Source organism: Sorghum bicolor, chromosome 6 (assembly GCF_000003195.3).
Source record: "Sorghum bicolor cultivar BTx623 chromosome 6, Sorghum_bicolor_NCBIv3, whole genome shotgun sequence".
Lineage (NCBI taxonomy): Eukaryota > Viridiplantae > Streptophyta > Magnoliopsida > Poales > Poaceae > Sorghum > Sorghum bicolor.
In genome coordinates, this window is record NC_012875.2 from 10,679,445 (window position 1) to 10,706,153 (window position 26,709).

General features: G+C 47.4%; 1 protein-coding gene across 3 annotated transcripts; it reads right to left on the reverse strand.

The window, feature by feature from the left end:
* On the reverse strand, positions 91-19,563 carry LOC8085780 (prolyl 4-hydroxylase 1). Of its 3 annotated transcripts, none has more exons than XM_002447536.2 (11): positions 19,382-19,563; positions 18,716-18,763; positions 18,462-18,508; positions 17,397-17,462; positions 6,944-7,018; positions 2,768-2,842; positions 1,076-1,146; positions 946-997; positions 751-840; positions 553-645; positions 91-439 (listed from the first exon to the last, which is right to left on the reverse strand). In XM_002447536.2, the coding sequence occupies exons 1-11, from the start codon at positions 19,446-19,448 to the stop codon at positions 332-334; spliced, it is 792 nt and encodes a 263-aa protein (XP_002447581.1). In that variant the 5' UTR covers positions 19,449-19,563; the 3' UTR covers positions 91-331. The 3 variants fall into 3 exon arrangements, with proteins under 3 accessions (XP_002447581.1, XP_021318709.1, XP_021318710.1); XM_021463034.1 differs by lacking the exon at positions 19,382-19,563 and adding an exon at positions 19,206-19,379; XM_021463035.1 differs by lacking the exon at positions 18,716-18,763 and having other exon boundaries at positions 19,382-19,561.

A 26,709-nucleotide genomic window follows, 5' to 3' on the forward strand; every position in this document is an offset into this window, starting at 1 on the left:
ATAAATGCAAACAGGAATCCCAGCTGTTAGCTGTCGAGTACTCGAGTCCCAAGCGCTGGAAAACAGCTACCTGAGCTCTGGAAATCCAAATAATCCAAGAGCAGTGTCGCCCGCCAACCCTGTGAAAAGGCATGGAACGACAAAGCGTTCACAGGAGCACGATTGCACAGGTGTGAGTGTGAGTATGTGACCCTGCCAAATCCATGTGTGTTGCTGTATGCATTGCTATGAGACATCCATGTACGTTCTTGCAGGTATTGCCCTGGAGTGGCACCCGAGTTACAATGCAAAACTGAACCAACTCTCCCTGTACCCACCAAACCAGTTCTAATCAGAAAGTCATCTTCTGCCTCATCCATTTCGTCGCAGACCATTTCTCTCCTTTCAGAACAGGGCACCCGCTGTGGATACTGTTTGGGTCTGTGTTACCGTCCAATCCCTGAAACAAGCCCCCAAGGGCAAAAGAACACCATTAAGAAAGCAATTGAGCTGACTCAACTTTAATAAAGATCTACATTCTGATCAGGATATCTAACAAGAGAATTAACTCACCATGCTCCAAAAGAGAACAGCGTCCCCTTTGTTTGGCTTAACACACAATCCTTTGACCACGTTTCCTCCACAGCTGCACTCTCCATCTCCTGCCTGGTACAGAGATAACAGCCGCTGAAGTATCAGGCTGCCACAAATGGCATGGCATGTATAGTATAGGATTTGACAACAAGTTAACTTGATAAAGTATCAGCTAACCTGCAGAAAGTGAGTTTCACCACCTTCAACACCATCTGTCAAATACATAAGCATTGTAGCAACACGCTGCCCTCCACGCTTCAGGTTAAACTAAAGGCGTACAAATCAAATTGAGTTGTGCAATTGATAACAAGGACGGTCAGGTCAATTGTAAATCTAGAAGCCTGAGACTTGCCTTAGAGATGTTCAACTTACAGTGTCAGAAAAGTAATCATGATGTGGTCTATAATACTGACTAGCTTCATACCTGCAATTATTAAAGTTAGCTCACAAAAATAGTCAAGTAAAAAAAATACAGAATTACTGTCTTAATTTCATCAAGTACCTCAATACTTGAATGAGCTCCCCATTTTCTTTAGGTATTTGAGAGAACACAGATATTCGCTTCTCTATAGCCTACACAAGGGAAAGCATGTGTTCACAGAACAACAGTCTTCTATAGAGCTGCTAAGGTTAAATTGCAGTGTTTAGGACTTGGATCTTGTTCTATGATACAGGTTAGATATCCAAATTATTGCCACTAATAGATGGTGAACAAGATAGCACACAACATAAAAAATGAAACACAATAAACATACTTTGAATACATGATATTGTTATAATCTAATTCAGGAGCCATGAAACTGCTGAACTTGAATGCACTAATACAATGCTGAACTAAGTTTGCATTATGCATATGATAAGATATAAGATAGAGTTACAAACACATCATTAAATCAGATTGTCTTATGATATGCAATTACTATGTTCAGAAGCAACATGCATTTGAACAAAAATATCTAATTTTTGAGAGTGCACCTGTTGTATCTTCACATAACAGAAGATTAGGATATAAACTGATTAGTTGTGTATAATAGTATCATGATTGCTTCTAGTAAGGTGCATTAATACCTTAGTAGTGTCAAGCTAGCATAGTAGCAAAGGGTGTCTCGTAAATGCAATATTTTCTTTTGGCCTACCAGATATAAGGAAAATTAGAGTTCACAAAATGTTATTTTAAAAGGTATAGCCTTGAGACAAAAATCCTATTTTTTGTGCTAGTGTAGCCCATGTCAGAACTCAGAACATGACTCCACCACAATCAAGCATTTAACACATGCATGCACTGTTATGGTGGGTGCACGCCTAGTCGTTCCAGGTGCTTGAGCACGTGGGTGCCATCGCCTACAGCTGCCCGGGGTCATGAAACCATTCCACGGGACTCCGCCAGCTTTTCCACCAGCACTACCTCCAAAGCAGCATGGGTGGTCTCTTCAAGTGCCGCCACATGCCCTCCGTGCCCAGCTCCATCAGGGCGCATGGCACATGCTGATCTAGTTGGCAGGCCAGCCAACAGCCAAGTCCATCTAGGAGCTGATCGAAGCATTCTGCTCGGCTCATCCCTTGTTCCAACTTCCAAGGACGAGCTGTTTGTGGAGGGAGGGAGAGATGTTATGGTGGGCACAATGTCTCAGAGAAAGAAGCACAACATGGCTAAGCTGTCGCACGGTGTGGGCCAGGACGTGCCCATCGTGCAGTCACCACGAGGTGACCAGCGCCCTCCGACTTCTCAGTAAGGGATTAAGATTAGTTTGTTAGACTGATTAGGCTTTGTATGAGTTTGTGAGCTGGTAGTTAGGATTGGGCTATAAGGCACAAACATTTGGTTAATGAAAGGGTTAGCTGGAGATCGAGTTTCATCTTTCCCGCTCCTCTGCTCTTGCGCGCACGTTCCCTGCCAGCCTCACTGCCAGGTGATCAGACCTCGTCCACCTCCCCTCCCACTCCTACTTCCTATACGAAATAGCTTGAGTTCCTCCAACTTGCACTCTTCTGTGTCAATATCGTAGAATGATAACTAACAGGGAATGAGAAAAAAAAAAGATTAAAACCAGGTTAGGCAACACTAACGAATGTCTTAATCTTATAAAAGTTCATTGTCACAGCACAAGGAGACCAAGCGGACATTAGTTCAGTAATTATAGATCAAAGAAGTATTTCACATTTACAAACCTAGAATAAAGTATGGTAAAATGACCTGAATGACTGGAGATTTTCTTTCTTCAGAATTCACAAACATACCAGAACTCGTCCGAACATCACTTTTTACACCCTGGAAAACATAGGACCAGTGATATCATAAATACAGAAAACACAAGAAATGCATGGCTAGCCTGGATTTTCAAATACCCACAGCTACAAAGAATAAATCTAATGGGGCACAGATTCCCGAAAATCCTTGCAGGCTAATCAATGATGTTTTCTGAAACATATAATGCCATACAGAAGAGCATGTTAAAAATAAGATCAAGAAAACCTGCTTTCTGTCTTCAAAAAATAGTACATGAGTCTGGGTCTAATTATGTGGCCCAAAAATTGAAGAAGCATATATCAGGCTTGTTCTAAGAAAATGAAGACATATCTTGTTATAATATTTCTTATTAATACATAAAATAAAATAAAATAAAATAAAATACATAGTGATAGGATGTGTTGTAGATACTCGGCCCACGACGATCTGTAGATCAAAACATCATCGAAAAATACAAGGATGAACCTACGCAAGAACAGCCAAAGCACGTCGTTCATGAGCACCTAGAAGGTGGCCGGTGCGTTAGAGAGGCCGAACAGCATCACGAGGAACTCATAATGGCCGTGAAGCGTGCAGAACGTCTTCTCAACGTCCGTCGGGTGCATCGCACCTGGTAGTAGCACTAGCGGAGGTCAAGCTTGGTGAAGAATCGTGCGCCATGGAGCTCACCAACCACCAGGATCGGGAACTTGTCCTTCGACGTCTTGCCAATGAGGGCGCGGTAGTCAATGCAGAAATGTCAGGTATTATCGGCCTTCCACACCAAGAGGATAGGGGCAAAGAATGTCGATGTGCTCAGCCAAATGATGCCCTGGGTGAGCATGGCATCGCACTGGCGCTCAAGCTCGTCCTTTTAGAACTATGGGTAGCGGTAGGGCCAAACCAAGCCTTGCGCGGTCCCTGACAGCAAATGGATGCGGTGGTCGTAGGGCTAAGCCACATGGCTCCTCGAACACGTCAATGACCTAGTGTAGCAAGCGATCCAATAGAGGGCGGGTGGTTGCCACAGCAATCACATGGGCCGCTAGCTCCTGAATGTCGTCACGGGGAGAGCTGATGCCCTTCCAGAGGATGCACCGCTATCCCCGCGTGAAGGCCATGCACAGGTCCTCAAAGTCCCAAAGGATGGGACCCAGCATGCAGAGGAAGTCGACACCGAGGATGACGTCGAAACCGCCGAAGTTGATGCCAAAACAACATATGTCCTCTGCAGCTGGCGCCATGCAGGTGCGGCCAAGGAGCCCCCATCTACACAAGGCGGTACTGAGAGGCCCGGGCGCTATGGTGGCCGGGCAACACGCTAAACCAAAGCCAGCGTCATGGCCACGTCGCGACGCTCGAAGGCTCGTGCAAGGTGCATGGCTGTCTAAACTCTAAAGATCCTAGGGCTTGCATAGCTCCACATCGACCTTGATGTGCTCTGAAAGGCTACCCACAAACAGCTCCGCTTTCTGGAGCGGCGACAGGTTACGGGCATGGCACATCATTGCATTTAAGTGGTCCAAGTACTCCTAGAACATAGTCAAGAAGGGATGTCGGGCGAGCTTTGATAGGCGGGTGCCACGAAACACTAGCGCAAAGCAAAGATTGCAGAGCTCCTTGAAGCGCTCCCAGCTAGGCATGAACTCATCTTGTTCCATCACGTAATACCAAGTTTGGGCCATGTTGACCAGATGATAGGAGGCGAGCCAGACGTGGTGCAAAGTGAGAGTGCGTTTGTTCTTGAAAAAACTACTCACCAAGGTTGAGCCAGTTCAGGCATCCTTGAAGTCATCGTAGGTAGAGAACTCGAGCTTGTAGAAACGAGGAGCGGCCATGCCCGGCCCTGCACCGGGGGCATATGACTCAGGAACACCACGGTACAACAATGTGTCGAGGTGTGCATCACTGGACGGGTATTGGGGGCTGACGCCATAGAGACCGTGCCAGTGGTTAAAACTGGAGAGCCCACGGTGATGAACGTGGGGGCGGCCACCGAAGCCATGGATTGGTGATTGAGAAGAGGGCATGCGGATTTGGTGGATGGGCAGTGGGGCGAGCATGCAGATTTGGTGGATGGGCAGTGGGGCAGAGAAGGGAAAGGTGGTGGACAAAACGCCTGAAATCGACAGGGACGTCGTGCCATAACCCGGTAATCCATAGGGGAAGATCAGTGGAAGGATGGCAGCAGGTGATTGTGCCAGCGGTGGGTTAGACTCTATGTGGGTAAAGGCGGGCGAAGAGATCAACGACGGTACTGCTAGGTGTAAGTTCGCCTTGGCCACGAGATCTAAGCCACAACCAAAAGCAGATTTAACCTTCCCCCTGTTTCACCTGCAATTGCTTCTAACTTTTTGTGAAAATTACCCACCTACCATTGGTTATGTAGATATCAGTTTGTTCTTTTCCCCTTCTTTCCTATCCACAACGTCGTGACTTCCATCCACGTCGCCCAGCGACCTCGTCGGTGTCCCGCTCCACTGCCGCCTGTCAGCGCGAGCTCTACCTGTTGCAATTGCTTCTAACTTTTCGTGAAAATTACCCACCTACCATTGGTTATGTAGATATCAGTTCGTTCTTTTCCCGTTCTTTCCTATCCTCGACGTCTTTTCCACAACGTCGTGACTTCCATCCACACCGCCCAACAACCTCGCTGGTGTCCCACTCCACTACCGCCTGTCAGCGCGAGCTCTACATGTTGTCCCCACGCCTCAGCTCCGCAGCGAGCTGCCGCCCCAATGCCTCCCCGCAGCACCAGGCCAACCCCGGCTGGCAGGCATGGTGCAATCAGCCCTGACAGGCGGGCACGGCCACCTCTGTCGGGTGAGCGGTGCCATCCCCCTGGTGTTGAGAGGAACAAGATCCAGGCTTACTGTCCATGACATGTGGGGCCCGCTCGTGAGAGAAGCTTTTCCAAAAGCAACAGTTGTTCAACCAAACGGCTTTCAGACACCTCACAGCCCATGACCCATGGCAGCTTTTCAACAGCTCACAACCACACAGCTACTTTTTCAAAAGCCAAAGCTCAACCAAACAACCTTTAATCAGGTTTAATCTATGTTTAGTCCATCTAGGCGCTAGGCAAATTCTTAATCATGTTTAATCTACGTTTAGTCGATCTAAGCGCTAGGAAGTGGCTTAGCGCCTAGGGTCTTTTGGAACCAAAGCTCAAAATAGCGGGATTTAGCGGTTCAGCAGGTCCGACGATAAGCTACGACAGTTTTGCCACTAAATTAATTTTGCCGCTATTAGCGGCTAATAGCGCGCTATGTCCGCTAAATCGAGGATCATTTAGCGTCGCTATGCTGTGTGGGCTTTCTTATTCATCGGCCCAAATCATGCACAGGCCCAAATTGCTGGGATATATCGATGGGAAGCTGTCACACGCATAACCCTAGCCATTTGACACGGTTCCTCTTGAGCTCGCGTTAGTGCTGGCAGCGGCGCCGCCGGATGCTGTTGCTGCTGTGACCGGCGAGCTGCGAGGATGCAAGCCCAGCGAGGGGAATCAGAAGTGCAGCGGTGGCAAGCTACGGCACCAGCTGCTGCTGTTGCAGCGTATGCAACGGGCAGCGACATGCTGCGTGCAAGCGGCAGCGCCTGCTGCTGTTGCTGCGACGGCCAAGTTCTTCAAACTCTTTTCATTTTTCCTCTGTTCTTTACGTATTGGGCTTCTGGATGTGAATGGTAGTGAGTAGTGAGTGGCACAGTGCTGCATCTCATTCCCATGCTGAGTTTAGCATTAAGCTTGCTAGTGCCGTTGATTGGTTTACTCTTTACTGCAAATAAATTGGTATTTATCCCATGAAGAAAGTAGAGTATCAGATCACTTCTAGTTCTAGGTTGGTGCATTAAGCGTGCTACTGCGGTTGTTAATAGGGTATTAAGTTTACTCTTTACTGTAAATACATTGGCTTAGGATGTTATGTGTAAAATTATCTGATGTTTGATATATTTTTTGCTGAGCCGCTAAATGGCTTAGCCCGCTATAGCCTTTCTTAGCCTTTGGGAAAGGTAGCCGCTAAGGGGCTTAGCCTGCTATTTAAAACTATGTTTGGAACGTAGTGAACTACGCCTGATCTGTTGTGCACTCTAATGAAAGCTAAAAACAAGATGCTAAGAATTAGAACCCAACCAACATACCTTTCCAGTTGCAACATCCACTACAGTGGACATTTGCAGTCTTGGTCTAGCAATTGCCATTAGGTAATCACACTCCTGCAAAGATTAAATGTATACCAGAAGAACCAAACATTAAAAAAAATAGCATGCAAATACAAAGTAATATGCATTTTGCTAAACATTTGGTGCCTTGGTTACGAACAACAAATTACAAAGGAATGGACTTGAACTCATAAGATAATACCCGTATAAATAGATGAAAAGCTATTAAATTAGAAAGTATTTAAAAAACAATTGTGAGGAAAGAAATCATGCACAGAAGAATGGAAAAGTATGTTATGCTGCCAATGTGATTCACAGTTCCGACTGTTATGTATTGTTGGTTAGGCATCAATTATGCAGAGTACCTTTGTGTCAAGGCCGTTGAACAACCTCAGAAGGAAACAGCTAAAATTAAGGCCTAGATTGGCCACGCTAACAAACTGACCGCATAGGCGCGGTGACCGCTGTAAAGATGTAGAGAAACATTGCACACCCTAACCACAGGGGTGACCTTCATTATATAGCCAGGAAGGCTTGCAGTACATCTACAAGTTACAATGTGGTACTAATACAAGTTAGACTAGGAGTACAAGGCCAATGGGCCGTAAGCCCAATATGGGCTGTTATAATTATATTCTAACACCCTCCCTCAGTTTAAGCGGGAGTGTCACGAACACAAAGACTAGACCAAAGTCTGTGAATAACTGTACAGGTAACCCTTTGGTCATAGTATCCGCGAACTGATGAGACGACGGAACATGGAGCACCCGAATCTGTCCCAAAGCAACCTTCTCACGGACGAAGTGAATATCTATCTCAATATGCTTCGTGCGACGATGATGAACTAGATTCTGGGCCTTGTAGGTCGCGCTGACATTATCACAGTAGATGATCGTCGCCGATGAGATGGGTGCATGGAGCTCTTGAAGTAACTGACGAAGCCAACAAGTCTCAGCCACAGCGTGCGCAACAGCACGATACTCAGCCTCCGCACTCGAAGGAGAGACCATAGTCTGTCGTTTGGAGGACCAAGAGACTAAGTTGTCGCCGAGGAAGACACAGTAGCCTGAAGTGGAGCGCCGAGAGTCTGGACAACCAGCCCAATCAGCATCGGAGTAGGCGGTCAAGCTGGTGATGCTGCCTGTCCCGATGTGAAACCAGGTGGATAGGGTGCCCTTGACATACCGCAGAACACGCTTGAGCATCGCAAGGTGAGGCTATCGCGGGTCGTGCATGAAGAGGCAAACCTGCTAAACTGCATAGGCGAGGTCCGAACGAGTCAGCGTGAGGTACTGTAGTGCACCGGCGAGGCTACGGTACTGAGTGGCATCCGACAACGGTGCGTCGTCCGTAGCAGAGAGCTTGGCATGAGTGTCAACAAGAGTTGCCGTAGAGTGACACTCAGCCATGCCGGTGTGCTGGAGTAGGTCCACAGCGTACTGGCACTGAGACGAAGAGGCCATCCGCAGAATGCATGATAGAGATCCCGAGGAAATGATGAAGATCCCCGAGATCTGTCATATCGAACTCAGAGTGAAGGAGCTCAGTGAGGCGTCGAAGAAGCGAGGTCGATGAGGCAGTCAGGATGATGTTGTCGACGTAGAGCAGCAAGTAGGCGATGTCGGCACCCACTTTGTAAACAAAGAGGGACGGATCGGAGGTCGAAGCAGTGAAGCCAGACCGCTGGACGAAGCCGGAGAACCTCTTGTGCCATGCCCTGGGCGCCTGCTTGAGTCCGTACAAGAACTTTTGCAGGGGACAAACGTGGTCGGGAGCCGCCGGGTTGAGGAAGCCAGGCGACTGCTGGCAGTAGACTGTCTCATTCAGATGGCCATGAAGAAAGGCGTTCTTCACGTCCAGCTGATGTATCGGCCAAGAGCGAGAGGCGGTGATGCTGAGGACGACCCTGATGGTAGCTGGTTTGACAACCGGGCTGAACGTCTCGTTGTAGTCGATGTCGTACTACTGCGAGAAGCCACGAACGACCCATCTGGCTTTATGGCGAGCCAGAGAGCCGTTAGCATGATACTTGTGCTTGAAGACCCACTTGCCGGTGATGATGTTGGCACGAGGCGGTCAAGGGATGAGGCGCCATGTGCCATTGTCGATGAGCGCCTTGTATTCGTCGGCCATAGCTGCGCGCCAATTTGGATCAGCCAGGGCGGCCCGAGCATTGGCGGGCAATGGAGAAATCGAGGGCAATGGAGAAATCGAGGGCGATGTCGCAGCGAAGCCGTAGCGCTTCATAGGCGGTGGCAAAGAGCCCGTCCTAGAGCGGGTCGCCCGTGGTGGAGGTGCTTCCGTTGGCTGGTGCTCGGGAAGAAGTGCAGCCAGCTGTGGAGCAGGCGGGTGCACCCGCTGGGGCAGCCTGTAGGCGGCACCATACCACAAGATGGCCGGGTCCAGCCCGACAGGGTCGCCGGCGTCCTCCAGGAGCGGCTTGTGCCCGGCCAAGGTGGGCGGAGCAGGCACCGGAAGTATATCCTGTATCAAAAAATCAAGTGAATCCGGTCGAGGCTTGGAGGCCGCAAACGAAAAGTGAGTCTCATAAAAAACGACGTGACGCGAGATGATAATCTTGCGGTTGGACAGGTCGAGACATCGATAGCCCTTCTGTGAAGGAGGGTAACCGAGGAAGACACACGCCGTGGAACGAGGAGACAATTTGTGGTGAGTCATGGCACTTAGGTTAGGTAGCATAGGCAGCCAAAAACCCTTAGAATGGAGTAGTCTGGCATCTTGTGATGAAGAAGGTGATAGGGTATACCGTTGTTTTTGGACGAGGACGACCGCCGATTCGTGAGGAACACGGCGGTGGAGAGAGCTTCAGCCTAATAAGGGGGAGGCATGGCGGCATGAATCAATAGTGTGCGGACAGCGTTGTTCAGGGTGCGAAGCATACGCTCAGCCTTGCCATTCTGAGCAGATGTATAGGGACACGAAGTGCGGAGTTGGATGCCGCGGCCAGCCAAGAAGGCAGCAATGGCATTGTTGAGGAACTCGGTGCCATTATCTGCCTGAAAACAACGCAAAGGTAAACTGAATTGGGTGTGAGCATAAGCAACAAACTGAACAATATGATCATGAACCTCAGACTTGTGCCGAAGCGGAAACATCCAGCAATAATGTGTAGAATCATCTACTAACACAAGATAGTATTTAAACCCAGAAATACTCACAACTGGAGAGGTCCAGACATCACAATGAACAAGTTCAAAAGGTGCTGATGTACTAGACATGGAACTAGCAAAGGGCAGCCTAACATGTTTACCGAGCTGGCAAGCATGACAAATGCGGCGAGCTGCTTTATTACACTGAATAGCTGAAAGTTTATTTAGAGTAGCGACGGTAGCGGGTGCTGGATGACCAAGGCGGGAGTGCCACAGCTCCGGGGAGACAACAGCGACATGATAGCGAGGAGGCATGTGATGTGGGATGGTGTAGAGGGCCCCGTTGCTATTGCACCGAAGCAGGACCGTCTTGGTCTTGAGATCCTTAACAGAAAAACCAGAAGCGTCAAACTCAATAGAACAGTTATTGTCGCGAGTAAGCTGTCGAACAGATAACAGATTACGAGTGAGTTGTGGAGCGACAAGAACATTATCAAGATAAAGGGGACGATCAGCTATTTGTAAGAGAGATGTGCCACGACTAAGAATAGGAATAGATTGCCCGTTGCCAACCGTGATGGAGGACGGTGGTGACGGAAGGCGGGAAAGGAGTATACCGTCGTTGGAGGACATGTGGGATGTCGCTCCGCTGTCCATGACCCAAGGGTTGGACCCATGGATCGCCATCTGGTTGAGGGCAGTGATTAGGCCCGCCTAATCCCAAGACCCGTACGCTGGAGGGGCCGAAAACTGAGGCGGCGCGAAGGCGGTGTAGGCCTGGTGCGGAGGCGGAGGCGGTGGAGTAGGCGCTGATGGCGCCCCCCACTGTGGCGGTTGCTGCTGAGGAGGCCACTGGGCGGCCCAAGGGTTGTAGCAAACCTAAGAGCCGACCAGCTGAGGGGCCTGACGTCCGCCGGAGAAGCCCTGTGGAGCGCCATACGGCTGCTGGGCGCCCTGCTGCTGCTGCTGGTTGCGTCCGTTGCCACCGCGCCCCTTGCCCTTGCCTCCCTTGCCTTTGCCATTGCCTCCATGATTAGACGTCGGGGAGGAAGTGGACCTACAGGATGGGGAGGTATAGGAGACAGTGGACGCAGGAAGGGCTGAAGCAGAGGTCTCCTTGCACTCATTGCCAAGGCCAAGGCGAAGTTCCTTGACGCGAAGCATGTTGGTGGCAGCCTTGAAGTCGGGCAGCGGCGTTGTGTTGGCGATGATGTCGGCGGTGTTGGCAAAGCGAGCGTTGATGCCACGTAGCAAATTGAGCACAAGTTGCCCCGGGGAGATGGTGTGGCCGACTTCTCGGAGGGCATCGGCAGTGTGCTTCATCCGCTGGGCGTAGGCGTCGATGGAGAGGTCGCCCTGGGACATGCTGTGGAATTCCTGCCCGAGAACGACAGCGCGAGACTCCTTGTTCGCTTGGAACAGGGCCTCGATGGAGACAAACAGGGCACGCGCATCCTGATCAGGTTCCATGGCGAGGTTGAGAACCTGATCATCGATGGAGCCATACATCCAGCCACGGATGCAGGCATCAGGCTAAGACCACGTGGGGTCAGCCGGGCGAGCGTCCTCCATGCCATCGATGTGACCGAGCAGCCCGTACTTGGCGCAGAGAGCGGTGAAGAACGCCTTCCACTTGGAGAAGTTGGGGCGCTCGACACTGAGGGCGTTCGGGACGTGCTGCTTCACGTTGACGGAGGCGTAGGCGACGTAGAAGGGAGGAGCGACAGCGTCCCCCAGCACGCCAGCTGTCTGGGCACCAACGGCGCCAGAGATGGTGGAAGAAGCCGACAACGAAGTCGACATGACGATCGCGGCTTGGAGACAACGGCCCTGGTGTGGCACGCGGCCTGGAGGGCGACCTGGGGGGCAGCGGCCTGGGAGGCGCACGGCCTGGGCTGCGGCGGACTGCGGCAACCTGGGGAGGGCCACGGCCTGGGAGGCGTGCGGCCTAGGCTGCGCGACCTGGAGGCGGCGCCCTGGTGCGGTGGTGACGCCCTAGGGTGCCGAGGAGGCGGCAACAGGGAAGGAAACCCAGGATTGGGGCCCTAAACTCGTGATACCATTTAAAGATGTAGAGAAACACCGCACACCCTAACCAGGGGGTGACCTTCATTATATAGCCAGGAAGGCTTGCAGTATATCTACAAGTTACAATGTGGTACTAATACAAGTTAGACTAGGAGTACAAGGCCAATGGGCCGTAAGCCCATATATGGGCTGTTATAATTATATTCTAACAACCGCGCTACAGCGTGGTTGCTGCAGGTGGTGCGGCATCTGCAGCCTTGGGAACGGGTCTGGCACGTGTAGTGGCACACCCCATGACATCTCTCCCCCATCGACGAGCAGCTCATCCTCGAAAATATCTAGACAGTGAATAGTAAAAGCCTAGATAGTGAATAGTAATAGCTTAAGTAGACTAGATACATTGAGGTATTAGCACTAGGCTTAACCCTCAGGCTGGCAGGGCAAGACCCACGGCAATGTCGTTGATCATCTTAGTGATGTGGTATGGACTGTAGAAGCGGGGCTTGAGCTTCCCTTTGCTCGCGGTTGACGGGAGGCTAGGGCGTGGTGGCGAAGACACAGCCAGACCCACTCACCGACGGTGTAGAAGATGGCACGGTGAAGCTTGTCATAGTTGCACTTTGGCCCTATCCGTCATGTTCTTGGCCATCGTAGCAACCGGCATCTCACCAGGCTCGTCGAAGCAAATAAATGGAGGATCGTGCCCGTAAACCACCAGGAAAGGAGTGTCATGCAGCAAGGATAGGTAAGCAGTGTTGTAAACGTACTCCACCCAGGGAAGCCACTAGAGCCACTACATGACGATGACACGGTTGGAAACCTTCGTCTGGCCGTTGGACAGGGGATGGAATGTTGTCGTCATGTACAGCTTAGCAGCCATGAGGCGCATGAGGTCCCACCAAAAAGAGGTGAAGACAGGGCAATGGTCGGAGACCATGGACTAGGGCACACCGTGTAGACACACCACATCGGTGAAGAATGCTTGTGCCACTGATTCCATCAAGTAGGGGCGAGCTGACAAAATGACACAGCAATACTTAATGAAGCAGTCCACCACCATGAAGGTCACCGATTTGCCCCAACACGAGGCAAAGCTTTGATGAAGTCAACGCCGATGTCAGTCCACAACAACGTCAGCACCGACAGCAGCATGAGCAGTCTCGCCGAGTCGAGGTGCTCCGACTTGTAGCGCTAACAAGTGGCACAGATTTGGATGTAGTCCTACACCGCGCGCCAAAGGTTAGGGGAGTGAAAGTCCCAGCGCAACCATTCAGGGTGCGTTACAAGCCCTCATGGCTGTCATCATGGATGACGAGCAGGGGCGACATCGAGGTGATGTAGAGGCTAGAGTTGTACGCCACCATGTCGTCGATGACAGACGACGGCACAGCATGCTAGCCCGCAGCAATCTCGTCCCAAAGAGCCACCAGGGCCAAACTTGAGGCCTGTGCTTGGCGAAGGCGCTCGATGAAGTCGAAGCGGGGGGGCGAGATGGCAAGAAGAGCCTTCCATGTCCCGATGGGATAGGCCATCAATGACGGTGTTCGTGGCGTCAGGCTTGTATTCGATAGCAAAGTCGAACCCCAGTAGCTTGCCTACCCAATGAGGTTGTGGGATCATAGCCAGGCGCTGATAAGGAAGAATTTCAAACTATAATGGTCAGTTCTCAGAAGGAAGCGATGACCCTAGATATACGACCTCTAGTGGCGTATGGTGTGGACGATCCCGATCAGTTCGCGCTCATACGCGGCGAGGGAGCAATGGCGGGGCACGACGAGGCAGTTGAAGAAGGCAACAGGGTGCTTGTCCTGGATGAGTACTACTCCAAAACCATGGGAGGACGTGCCGCACTCTAGATGAAGGGTTGTCCGAAATCGGGAAGGTCCAGCACTGGCGCCATCATGACTGTTGTCTTCAACACCACAAAAGCTTCGGTGCCGGCATCGATCCACACAAAACTATCCTTCCATAGGAGCAGCGATGGTGTCGTAGTCCCACACAAACTTGTGGTAGTATCCTGACAGGTCGAGGAACCCCTGGACCGTGCGCACCATTTTAGGGAGAGGCCAGTCACGCATGGCTTTGACCTTGGCCAAATCCATGGCCAGCCAAAATGATGTGGCCCAACTACGCGATGGAGGAGACGCCGAACGCACACTTGGACAGCTTGACGAAGAGGTGGTGCTGCCGAGGATGGCACGGATGTGGCAAATATTATTGGCCCACAAGTCGCTAAAGATGAGGATGTCATCGAAGAAGACAAGGACGAACCGGGATAGGAATGGGCACAGGACGTCGTTCATGAGAACCTAGAAGGTTACCAACACGCTGCACAGGCCAAACTGCATGACGAGGAACTCGTAGAGGCCATTGTGGGTGCAAAACACTGTATTCACATCCACCGAGTTCATGCACACCTAATGGTAGCCCAAGCAGAGATCGAGCTTCGTGAAGAACTTGGTGGTGTGCAGCTCATCCAGGACCTCATCGACGACAAGGATGGGGAAGGTGTCCTTCACCGAGATGGCGTTGAGGGCCCTATAGTTGATGCAAAAGCGCCATGAGACGTTGACCATCTTGACGAAGAACACCGGTGAGGAGAAGGCAAACGAGTTGCAGCGGATAAAACCTAGTCTAGCATGGTGGCGCACTGAAGCTCAAGTTTGTCCTTATGGGTCACTAGATAGTAGTAGGGTCTAACAGAAACCCGTTGTGCCCCCTAGACTAAGGTGATGTTGTGGTCGTGGAAGCATGGCGGTGGGAGACCATGGGGCATGTCGAAGATGGAGAACTCGGCGTGCAGAGCCTCTAGGAGGTTATCATTGGTGAAGAACTAGAGAGCCAGGCTAGGGACCCGTGACGTTGCGCCAGCTCACGCGGTGATCCTGGCACCAGGAATGGTGAGGGCGCCGAAATCCCACAAGATAGGCCCCAACCAGGCAAAGCCACTGAGTGCCCAGGACGACGTCGTAGCCGGCGAGAGGAAGAGCAAAGAGCCACTGTTGGAGAAGGGTGTTCGGCAGAACAAGCAGGGACGCGCTCGCCATTGGCCACGATCACCTTCGTGGCGCCATGGTGTTCCAGCTGGAGGGAGGTGCCCCGTGTTGTCTTCTGGGAGATGAAATTATGGGCGAGCCCTTGTTTAGGCAAGCAGGTGCCCCCACCGAGATTGATGTGCATCTGCATGGTCTCGCTAGTGCGGATCCCAACGATGGTGTGGAGGGAAATGTGCGAAGCCCCCTCCACCACTGTGTCGTCGACCGGAGTCTCCTCTTCGTCCACACTATCTAGGAGGAAGAGGCGCTGGAAGATCTTGTTATGGCCACGCTCAAACTTCTCATTTACAATTGTAAATGAGCCTAAGGCGGTGCCTTTCCTCCATCTCGGCCTAGGACAGACGCTTGACCAGGCAGCCCTCCACGGTGACCATCATGAATGCCGGTGGTGCGGTGTAGGGTGTCGATAGGGCCAAGCGCGGTTGCGGCGCCAGCAGCAAGCCATGGCCCTAAGCACGCATGGCCGGTGAAGGCACGTTGGACAACCGCACGCTCATCCCAAAGGTTGAGCTTGCGAACCAAGCTCATCGCGGTGGCAAGGAGTGCAGATTGTGGAATTCCACGTCGAGGCTGAGTGGCGACAGGTCGACGGTGATCTATACCCGCTAGACGTCGATACGGGTGCCCGCGTGGGGTAGCATGATCTTGAAGCGGTCTTGGTACTCAACAACGGAGCCACACCGAGGGGATTGGAGTGCAAGGGTGGACCATAGCGGAGGTAAAAGAGCTCGTTGAAGCACCGCCACGACGGCATACCCTCGTCCTATTGGACTTGGATATACCACAATTGCGCCACCTCCTCCAGGTTGTACGACGCCATCCACACCTCCATGATGCGTTGTTGATAAAAGTAGGAATCACAACGATTGATGAAGGCAAGGGGATCGGACTTGCCATCAAACTTCAAAAAGTCCATCCTCTGGAAATATGGGGGATGATCGTTGTGGTGCTCACCCAACATGGGCTTCGCACTTGATGATGATGACGGTGGGCGCAATGCATATAGGCATTGGATCACTTGGGAGTTGCTTTCGACTGCGGTCTGCAAGGACTTCAGGGTCTCGGTGAGGGAGGTGACTGCGGCCTTCACATCGTCATTGTTGGAGCCATTGTCACCCATGGCGGACGTGCGGTGCAGGGTGGGCAAGGCAAAAGCAGAGCATGGTGGCGGCGATGGTGCGGTGGGCAGCTGCAGCAAGTAATGCCTGGAACATAATACCAAGTTGTCAAGAGCATCAACGTCGTAGGTCGGTGACCCCGGCTATGGAGTTCGTAGCCTCAATCATTAGGGTTGTGGTGAGGTTTTACCCTTGGTGCCCTATTTTGGAGAAGAGGGAGACTAAGGAGATAACTGATATTACTTAAGAGTCTGATCACACGGTTACAACAAGTAAATAGGGCTTTCCCTCTAACAACCTCAGAAGGAAATAGCTAAAATCAAGGCCTAGATTGGCCACACTAACAAACTGATCGTGGAGACGCGGTGACCACATGCGCTACAGCGTTGCTGGCGCGGGTGGCACGGCGTTCGCAGCCCTGGGCACGTCTTTAGCTTGGGTCCAGCGCGTGTAGTGGTGCCCCCACATGACACTCTGCAGGGACTTTGGACAGCTTTCTTGGCAATCCAAAGCGATTGGATCTAATTCATGTCTAACCAAATTAGCTCATGTATTATAACATAGTCAACTACTATATGCACCAAACTGAGATTGAATGATGGAGTAGGTTCATTCGTCCCATTCCTCCAAAACTTCCAAGAACCTCTAACCAAATACCAAAAAAACCTCCCAAACAAACTTCTTAATATATCAACAATCTCCTCCCTCTAACAAATTCTTTTAGTGGACCAAATCATTGCCTTCCCATACTATCGATTCTCAACATCAAATGTGCAATGTAACCAAGCAACATGTGAAGCACAGATATTCAACTAGTATCTTTATAAAATGCTCAGTTCTTTCCCAACCATTTTAAAAAAAAAAAAAATTGTGTGCAGTGCATTCTGTTCCTGCACAACACAATTCACCTACTGGTGGACTGGAAACAAACATTCCTGTTCATATGTAAAAGTTACCAGCAATAAGAGCAATCTACAGTTCTACATAACTCTGTTTTCCAGCAGGCAAAAGAATCTACGTGGCACTGGTCTTGCCTACTATGATTTATGTTGGTGCTATGAATGCATAGTGACTGTGCATACCGTTCATGCCTTGGGGTTACAGAGAGAGAGAGACAAACCTCTGAACTAAGAAAATTGTGGAAAATAATTATCCTTGGCGTCCAGCTGATAACTTCAGGCTTCACCTTCACATTATAATTATAAGGAAATTTGGTGAGAAACAAGAAAATGCTGGATAGGCAGATGCCAAACTGGACCTTTAGTAATATTTGGAAAAAAAACTATGCAATTATGTATCATGACTGAAACAGTGAATCCAGCATCATTCATGCCACAAGCTGACAGGTTCTCAAATTATACTGATCTAGCAAACTTTACCAAGAATTCAAGATACTTTTCTCTAGCGACCTAAACAGAATTTCATAAAAAAGAAATAGAAAGGCTAAGACTACGACTACACTTTGTTTCAGTACATTCCTCATACGATCAAGCAAGCGGGATCTGGGCACCGTGAAGAGCAGGGGACCGATGAGTTTCCCCCAATCCCCTTCTTCCCGTGCGGAAATCGATGAGTTGCGCGGGATGCGTGAGCACGCAGAGAAGAAGTGGAAGCCAGCAGGTGCGATGGATTTCCTCTCTCCGTCTCTCCTCCCTTTCTTATCCCTTTCTCTCCCAATCCCCCTCTTCCAGCACGCAATTTCCTTTCCTTTCCCGCGCACGGTTTCCTTTCATTCGCTCGACTTCTTTGGCGCATGGAAGGCCACGCGGGAGAAACTTCCTTCCTGCGCTAGTTTCCCTGCCCCCGAGGCGACCACCGTAGGCTAGTTGGTGACGCTGCAGACGCCTAATCTGTAAGGCGGACGCCTTAGACGCCGAGGCGGATGCCATACGCCACCTCGCTAGGCGACCCACGACACCCAGCCCTTTGCGTCGCCTGGACGCCTAGTCGTTGCCTAGGCGACGCCTTTAAAACATTGATTGCAACAGAATAATCCAGATGAAAACTGTGTCGGCCAGTCACTCATGTAAATCATACCCTAATGGGCTTGTATGAGTCTTCTTAGATTCATAAGTTCTTAATATAACGCTGTGCGTTCGAGAGAAAAAAAAAACTAAGCCTCACACATACATAATATTTATGGAGATTATACAGCTTAAGGCACGAATGTGATACCAGAACTTACATATCGAAGGCGAAGAAGACCAGCCTCTGGATCACTATCTGCGTGCACTATATTTGTGATGCATAAAAAAAGAAAGTTCAGTGGCACACACTCAAAGGGAACCTAAACGAAAGTAGAATACAAGGGAAGAAACAGGTAGAGAATTTTATATTATAAAATAGAAACAAAAATAACAGAATGTGTATTATAATGCAAAATAAATGAGAAAAGACACCCAAGCGTTGAGTTCAGCAAAATAGGGAGGGGACACATACGTGAATAGCCATCTAGTCGATGGAGAAATGCTAACTGAAGCAAAGATCCTGCATTCAAGGAAAAGGAAGCAAAACGAAACTAAAATAAAATTACTGAATTATGTAAGATCTACAAAATGTTGTAAAATGCTAGCTGGAGTTAAGAAACCAGTATTTGAGGATAAGAGAAGGCATTGTGAAACTAGATGCTGAAGCTAATCACATGAAGAACATTAAAAACTACACAGGGCATCGTGCATGCCAAGACGCCCAAAGCAACCATGCTTCGTCACGGCACCTAAGTTCAATGCCTCCTTAAACTGACCTAGACACTGAAACCGCATCCACTCCGGCAAACAGTAACTGCTCCGAAGTGAACCTGATGAGGGGTGTAGATGCGTAGTGCCTGAATGGAGTCGAATTTCCGCGATTTACCCTACGCGCCTACGCAAACCACTAATCGCGCACAGATGCGTCAGATTTAACGGGGAAACTGACAGTTCTCGGGCACCTGAGCAGCCAGATAGAAGCATGCTCGACATTCCGCCGCCTCCCCCAAACTAGCCCGAGCCACGCTCAGACTTGATCCAGCAAGAAGCCAAGCTGAGACAAGAGAACGCAAACCGAGGACCCCAGGAGCCGCAGCGCGAAACGAGGGGAGTAGATGGAGGCGTGGTGCGTGCTCACCAAGGATCATGACGAGTGTGACGAAGGTGACCAGAGGCAGCAGGCCCCGTGCCCGCCACCGCACCATCCCCGCCGAATCTCGTCGTGCCCGTGACACACGGGTGACGGGTGCCCACTCTGGAGCAGAGCTACGGCGGCTGAGGCCTTGTTTAGTTACTCCCCGTGGAGCAGAGCTACGGCGGGCCTTGTTTAGCCTTGTTTAGTTACTCCCAAGTTTTACTCTCTATCTCTTATATTTGACACGTACACAAAATATTAAATATAAATTTAAAAACTTAATTATACAGATTATAACTATTTTGCAAGATAAGTATCGGGTACTTTTTTTTTTGAGCAAAGCATCACATCTTTATTAATCAAGAGATGTATAGGAATTACAAACACCATAAGGTGGACTCATCAACCACAAATAGCGACCTAAGTCGTCATAAAGAGCACTACGAGCAATGTTATGAACATCAACATTGGAATCCCCTCCTCTCATGCACGAACTCAACGCTAGCAAAGGATGACTGTCTCGTCTTAATTTCTTGAACAATCCGGCCATAGACACCATGATTGTCTTGATGAATATTCCTGACGATGTTCTGATTGTCGCTCGCCAATCTGAACTTTACCACTTGTAAGTCCAAAGCGAGGGACATGCCTTCCCTACAAGCAATATACTCCATGACCTCCGGATCTGATATCCCCTTAGCACCAGAGGCGATGCTCCTAGAAAACGACCATCATCATCTCTAGCAATTGCCGCAACCGATGCTATGAGGTCATTCTTGGAGATCGCAACATCAATATTTATCTTTACCACCCCGGCAGGGGGAGCAATCCACGCGGGCCTCCTTTGCCGTATGCACGTAGGGGGTACCGCCCTTGGCTTCTCTTGTTCAAGATCAGCAATGAACCTGTCAACAAAATTATGGGTCGACAGTGGGCTTTGGAACTCATTTTCATGAATTGCTTTTCGACGGGCATACCAAATAGCCCACAGAACCACTGCAACTCTGACTGAATCCACTTGTGGGAGTATCTTAAAAATTGCAGCTAGCCAAGCTTTGGCATCCATCTCTGTAACGCCACAAATTGCTTCCACCATTACCTCCTTTTCAAGGGCCCAGATACACCTTGCCATGGTACACTCAATCAAGGAGTGCTTCCAGGAGTCATTCGATCCATAGAAGAAACTGCTCTGTGCCATATTCCTTCGGTGTAAAACATCGCCACAAGGGAGGGAAAGACGTGCAAGACGCCATAGAAAGATGCTGATTTTTTAAGGAACTTTCACCCTCCACAGAGACTTACATTCTTCCATCACCGCCTTGTGATCAGATCGGCCAGGAATATTCTGTAACGTTGCCTCACACTGATCCCTACGCTGGACCAACATGAAGTATGCATACCGAATTGAGAACAAACGCCTCTTGTCTGGATGCCACGCCCAAAAATCATCCTGAATCTGTAATACCCGATTTTAAGGACAAAATCAGATATGCACCATATGTGAGTTTTAGAAGTCAAATCCCACGTACAGCTACAAATAAGAGGTAATATGAAAAGACAATGCATAATTGTATAACGTACTTAGTATAAAAGAGATAACATGTAGTATCAAACAGCGGATAGACAACTCTAAACTTCTAAACTTCAGGTATTAACTTCTCTCCACAGGATCCAACTGACTGGTTGATCACAAGCCTAAACTTCTCCTGAGGTCTGGGGGAAATAGCAAGAGTGAGTCCATGTCGAAGTCCACAAGTATAGCAACTAGATTGTATAGATCCCACAATCTCATGATCAATGTGACATAAATAATGTAGAGCATTAAACAGTAATAATGAACATATTAACACACAAGAATCATCATCCTTAATGTAGATGTCCCCAAGACCGCTCCTGACCGTGAGCTCGGCTAGTATACTAGTTTTAACACTCTGCAGAGGTTGTACATCTTTACCCATGAGTCATGATTACCCTTTCACCCGAGGCCCGTCGACCTCTTAACCCACTACCAAGGAAGGTCGGCAGGGAAGGCCTTTCAAAAGATGTTAGGGCCGCAAGGTTTTCTTTGCGCGCAGATATAGAGCCCCCTTTCGATGGCACAATGACGCGCAGCCTATACACATACAGACAGAGGCCACACTATACCCAAAACGGTTCAGCCCCTCCGCCCTTTCGGGTAACCTCTAACAAGCTAGAAAAGGTCTTCATACTGAGCTAAAGCCAGAGCCATTATAGCTCTCATGGTTGCACTATTGTCCCGGGTAATCACGTACAGACAAATCATCAAGTGGCTAAAAAGTCATTTTTATCATTTATTACTTAACATTAATCTAGTCACAGGATCATGGTCACAGAATTAAAACCCAAATGCTATACTTGCCTTAATCTAATTGCTCTTGCTGATCTTGCTAACTCTGCTGGTCCTACTTGTTGTCAAAGATCTTGATCACCAAAAATTGCTCTCCATCTAAACTCGATCATCGATCACCAACACACAACAATTGAAGACAAACATACACGAAGCAAACAATAAAACTAAATTAGAACAGTACACCAAACAATAGAAAGGTTTGAAAACTAATCTATGCATTACTACAAACACACAGAGGCGGAAAGCACGCTAATCGGAGCTACGATAAAAATGGAACGGCTGCCAGAAATTTTATATTTTAAAAGAAAAGACTTGGCGCATGGCTTTAAATAAAATCATGTGCCAGATATTAACTTAGTCAAATTATATTTTTAATTAAATACCGAGTTCAATCTAGTCATATTTTATTTATAAATATTTTAACATCATTAATGCCAATTCAACTTTAACTTACAAATACAAACCGGCATGTGAGAGCATCTAACAAAATTTAATATGTGTGATTAGACTAAAAAATTTGCAATTTAGAAACATATTTAAGTTAGTAGTTAATCATGTTAAAACTTATTTGAAGAACAACGTGTGTATGTTGATTTTATTTATAAAAACTAGTTTCATATAGATTAATCAAATTATTGTTTGATTATAAACACATAAACTGGTGACATGATGAAAATTGACACTAACACGTAGATGGTGTTTTTATGAAACTAATCGCAGAAAGAAAGAACTAATTAAAATAAAGTAGATAGACAAAGACTTACATGGAAGTAAAAGTGTGGTCCCATTATTGGCTAACTGTTTATGTCGTAGACTCATAGTGCATGGATAGATTGCTCGAGTGTATATATACATGCACGGCACTTGAGTTGGTAGCATGCATGTGTGCTTGTCAGCCGACGGGATGAACAATAGTGTAGGGATGGATGCACAGCCTGCCTGCTTGATACAGATCGATGCTTGATCGAGCCAAGACAAGATGGAACTTGATTCTGGCTATTCTCACCTCGAGTGATGGATGAACACCGAGCGATAACTCAGGCAACTATAAGTGACCGTGGTGGTGCGGCGGCTTCAAGACAACAGGAAAGCAGCCAACGAGCAACATGGTGTGTAGAGAAAGGAGAAAATATAATTTTACTACCTTAGGAATTCTCAAACTAGAGGCTTTCCATATGGTAGTTTTTGGTGTGCTTTGCCTAAGGAGTTGGTACATATATATATATATATATATATATATAGGGAGAGAAACTCTCCACCTCCATGTCAACTAGCGATATGGTACTAATTGATTTGCAACCTTCATCTTTACTAATAGGCTTAATTAATTAATAAGTCCATTAGTAAATAAAGACATTAACCATTGAGATCATGGGGTTAAGCGTGGGATAAAATGAACGATTTTATTATTTTCGAAAGTAATTAATTTGGCAAATAAAATAATCCTAGAAAAGTCCAGAATTAAAAACACTCTAAATGCTCCAAAAATTCAAGGAAAAATCTCGGAGACATTATGGAACATGAGAAAACCAAATAAAGTATTTGGAGCTCATGATAAGATAATTTGGAGCATCTAAAAATTAGATTATGCTCACAGAAAAGTGAGAACAGAAGGTGGAAAATTCCTATAAAGTTTGTAGAGATTGCTTGATGGACGAGGAACTAAAAGAAGTGCTTTGAGTGACAAAGAAAACATTTTAGAAAGCTCCTAATAAAAACTTGAGCTTAGAAACAAGGAATTTGGTTGTAGATAAAGATAAAGATGTACTGACCAAGGAAGGTCGTTCTACTAAACGAAATTTTAAAAACTTTGCTTAATCTCAACACACAAAGGAGCAACAAGCAAACATCACATAAAACATATGTACCAGCATGTATGTACAACAACGTTGCTAAACCCTATGATGAATTTTAATTTAAGAAAAATTTTAATTTTACTATATTTTCATGAGCACAGAAATATAAAATAAATTATATTAGCTTTATTTTGAAAGAAGCAAAATTTAGGGTGTTACAATTCTACCCTCTTAAAATGAATCTCGTCCTCGAGATTCAGAAGAGGAACCGATTCCAAAAGAGAGACAGGAACAAGATCTTTAAATACTCTTTCATCTTCACAACTTGCATACCACAGGAAAACACTTATGTCTCATAGTCGTAACTCGTGAACCAATTTTCCGTAGAATATCTATTACTCATAGTTGATCAAAATCCTTCTTGAGGTAGGAGTGAACCACCCAGATACTCAATTCTTTTTGGACGCTACATATCATAGCATTTTAAATTTTTTTGTACCGAGTCTCTTGATCAAAGGTTGGCTTCATCACTAAGTTCCAATTATTAGTACCTTTATCAAACATAAGTTACTTCACTCTCACATCCCACATATAACTTTGTAGACTTTGGTGTCATCTGATCCTCATAAGCACAACTCTCCATTTATGAGTATCGGCCATGACATATACCTCCTATTGATATTCTCCAAGTGGGATGATATCTTGAAACAAAACCAAATTCACCAAATATTTGTGATCCTAACATATGATCCAACATTAACCAATCATTCTCCTTGTAACTCCTTTAATTAGGCTACCCCCTTAAAAAAAGTCAACTAGGGGACACAAGAAAGGTAGCTTGCATATTTTCCAGACAAGTTAACTAACAATGAGAACTTCTAACATCCAAAGATCTTATGTGCAAGAGAGCAAACAGGTATTCTGAAATTTTCCTCGCGATATGAAAAACATCAGTGTAGTAAAACATATAACTCTTATTCTGTCATTCCAATAGAGTTGTAGCTTATATCGTTAGAAAACTTATGAAATTCCCTATAACTTTCATGTAGAAGACCTCCTTAGGTTCTGTCTTTAAGCTTAGGTAAAACAACCAAACTTAATATCCTTCGTGACAATGTCTCAGCAAAGGTGCAGTAACTTCCAGAAATTATATCTCGAGCTACTTAACTCATCTGGAGATGATCCTTACATTTTTGAAAAGCTTAGGAAATCATCTACAACTTTCGTATACAACGTTTTCTCAGATTCTGAATTTAACTTGGCTGAAAATATGAAATACTGGGACTGTCCAGACTTTTAACAGAACAGTAACATCCACTTGTAAATATCATATGTCAGGTTCTACTTATCCAAATAAGTTACAGCTTATACCGTTGGAAAGCTTAGAAAATTGTCTACAACTTTTCTATAGATCACTTTTCCAAATTCTATAGTATATTTGTCTCAAACAGCAAGTACCCGAAACTTCTTGACAGCACATCTGTAACATCTTGTGATTTTTGTAACTTCCAAACCATAATAGCTATGAGGGTGATTCTTGTGGTCAGAGAAGATCTTGAAGTCTAGTTGTTCCCAGAAAAATTTGATAAACCTTGCACGATCAGATCTTGAGATACACCAGAACTATTGCAGACTGCTCCAGAAATCAGCAAAAGGCAGAAACAGATATAACCAAGCCCAACTACTTATTTCATGACTCTTATGCCTTAGGCCTATGAACTAATGAAATTGTGAAGTAATTCCACAAGATCATTGTGTTGATGCAAAAGCTAATCTGCAAACACAAAGGGCTAATACCCGATTCAAACGTTAAGACGTGCCAGCCGATTTGACCTTACTATCGGCGAAGGTGATAACTCGAATACTTTGGTCCCGACAACAGCGATGCGTCCGGATGCCACGGCCAAGAGGTATTCATGCGGAACTCGAGAATACGCCGAGCTTAAGTCGACGAATTCCTAAGGACTCGTAGTAAAAAGAAAAAATATGACGAAGTCGTCGAGAAAGTAGATGCTGGAATATGAGTAAAAACTTGTTTGATAGATTGATCGATATCCCATTACAAGGCCCTAGGGTCTACATTTATACCCTGCTTAAGGAGCTACAATCAGACACGACTAGGACTCGAATTCCAAATTAAACAGAATCTGTATACAAAATGAACTTAAATAACTAAGGAAAACATAGAACTATCCTTTCGTAACCGACCGGGACACCGCCACAGATCAATCGGCAACCTCCACGCTTCCTTTCAGAGTCATCGGCAGTTTCCCTGTTATAGCCATCGGTAAGCACCAATATTGATCATCGGCAAGAACACGTCACTACCCCTGGACTTAGTCATATTCACCCATTTTTTCATCGGCAACTCCCCCCATCGGCAACTCTTCTGCAATCTAATTACCGTTGCTCCGCCTGCAGATCTGTACTCTACTGGTCCCCGTGCACATGTCCAAAAATAGTGTCAACACATGCCCCCCAGTTTCGGAGTATGAAATCCTTAATGCTTCGAAATTCTCTCCATTAATGACGCCTTTCTGCAGTTAACTCTCCCCATTTGGTAACCGACCGTTTAAAGCCGAACAACTTTATTCGTCCATCAGCAATATAACCGTTAGAAAGAGCTACCGATGGACCGACCAGGAAATCTTTGCACAGTGAAATATTTCCAAAATCATGACCGCTTACTGTCAAATCACCTGCTCAATCCCTTGATTACCGTGCGAACAGTTACCATATCTACCTGAGCACCCTCGGGTTTCACGGATGCGGCAAAGAGATAAGTCAGATCTGCCCCTGCCCGTTCTGTCCTATAAATACTTCCTTCTCGGGTACTCCTTCTCCATCGCATCATTCTACAACCCCAACTCTGCTTTTCTAGTGGCGGCACTGTTCGATAGCTCCAACCCTCGAATCTTCGATCTTCTTCCCTGCGAGAAAATGGCCGTCAACTTCATCGTGCCTGAGGTCAGTTCTACTTCTCTCCTGTATTTTCACTGCACTCCTGTTCATCCGCAGTTCATCTTACTGAATGCTTTTTTTTTCTTTCTTTTGCTCTTCTTTTCTTTACCCCAAAAACTTCTAGGATCTATCCAATAGAATCGTCATCCCTACCGATCAACCACACCTCCAATGTCTCGGTCCGCTAGGGAACCCAGATCCTA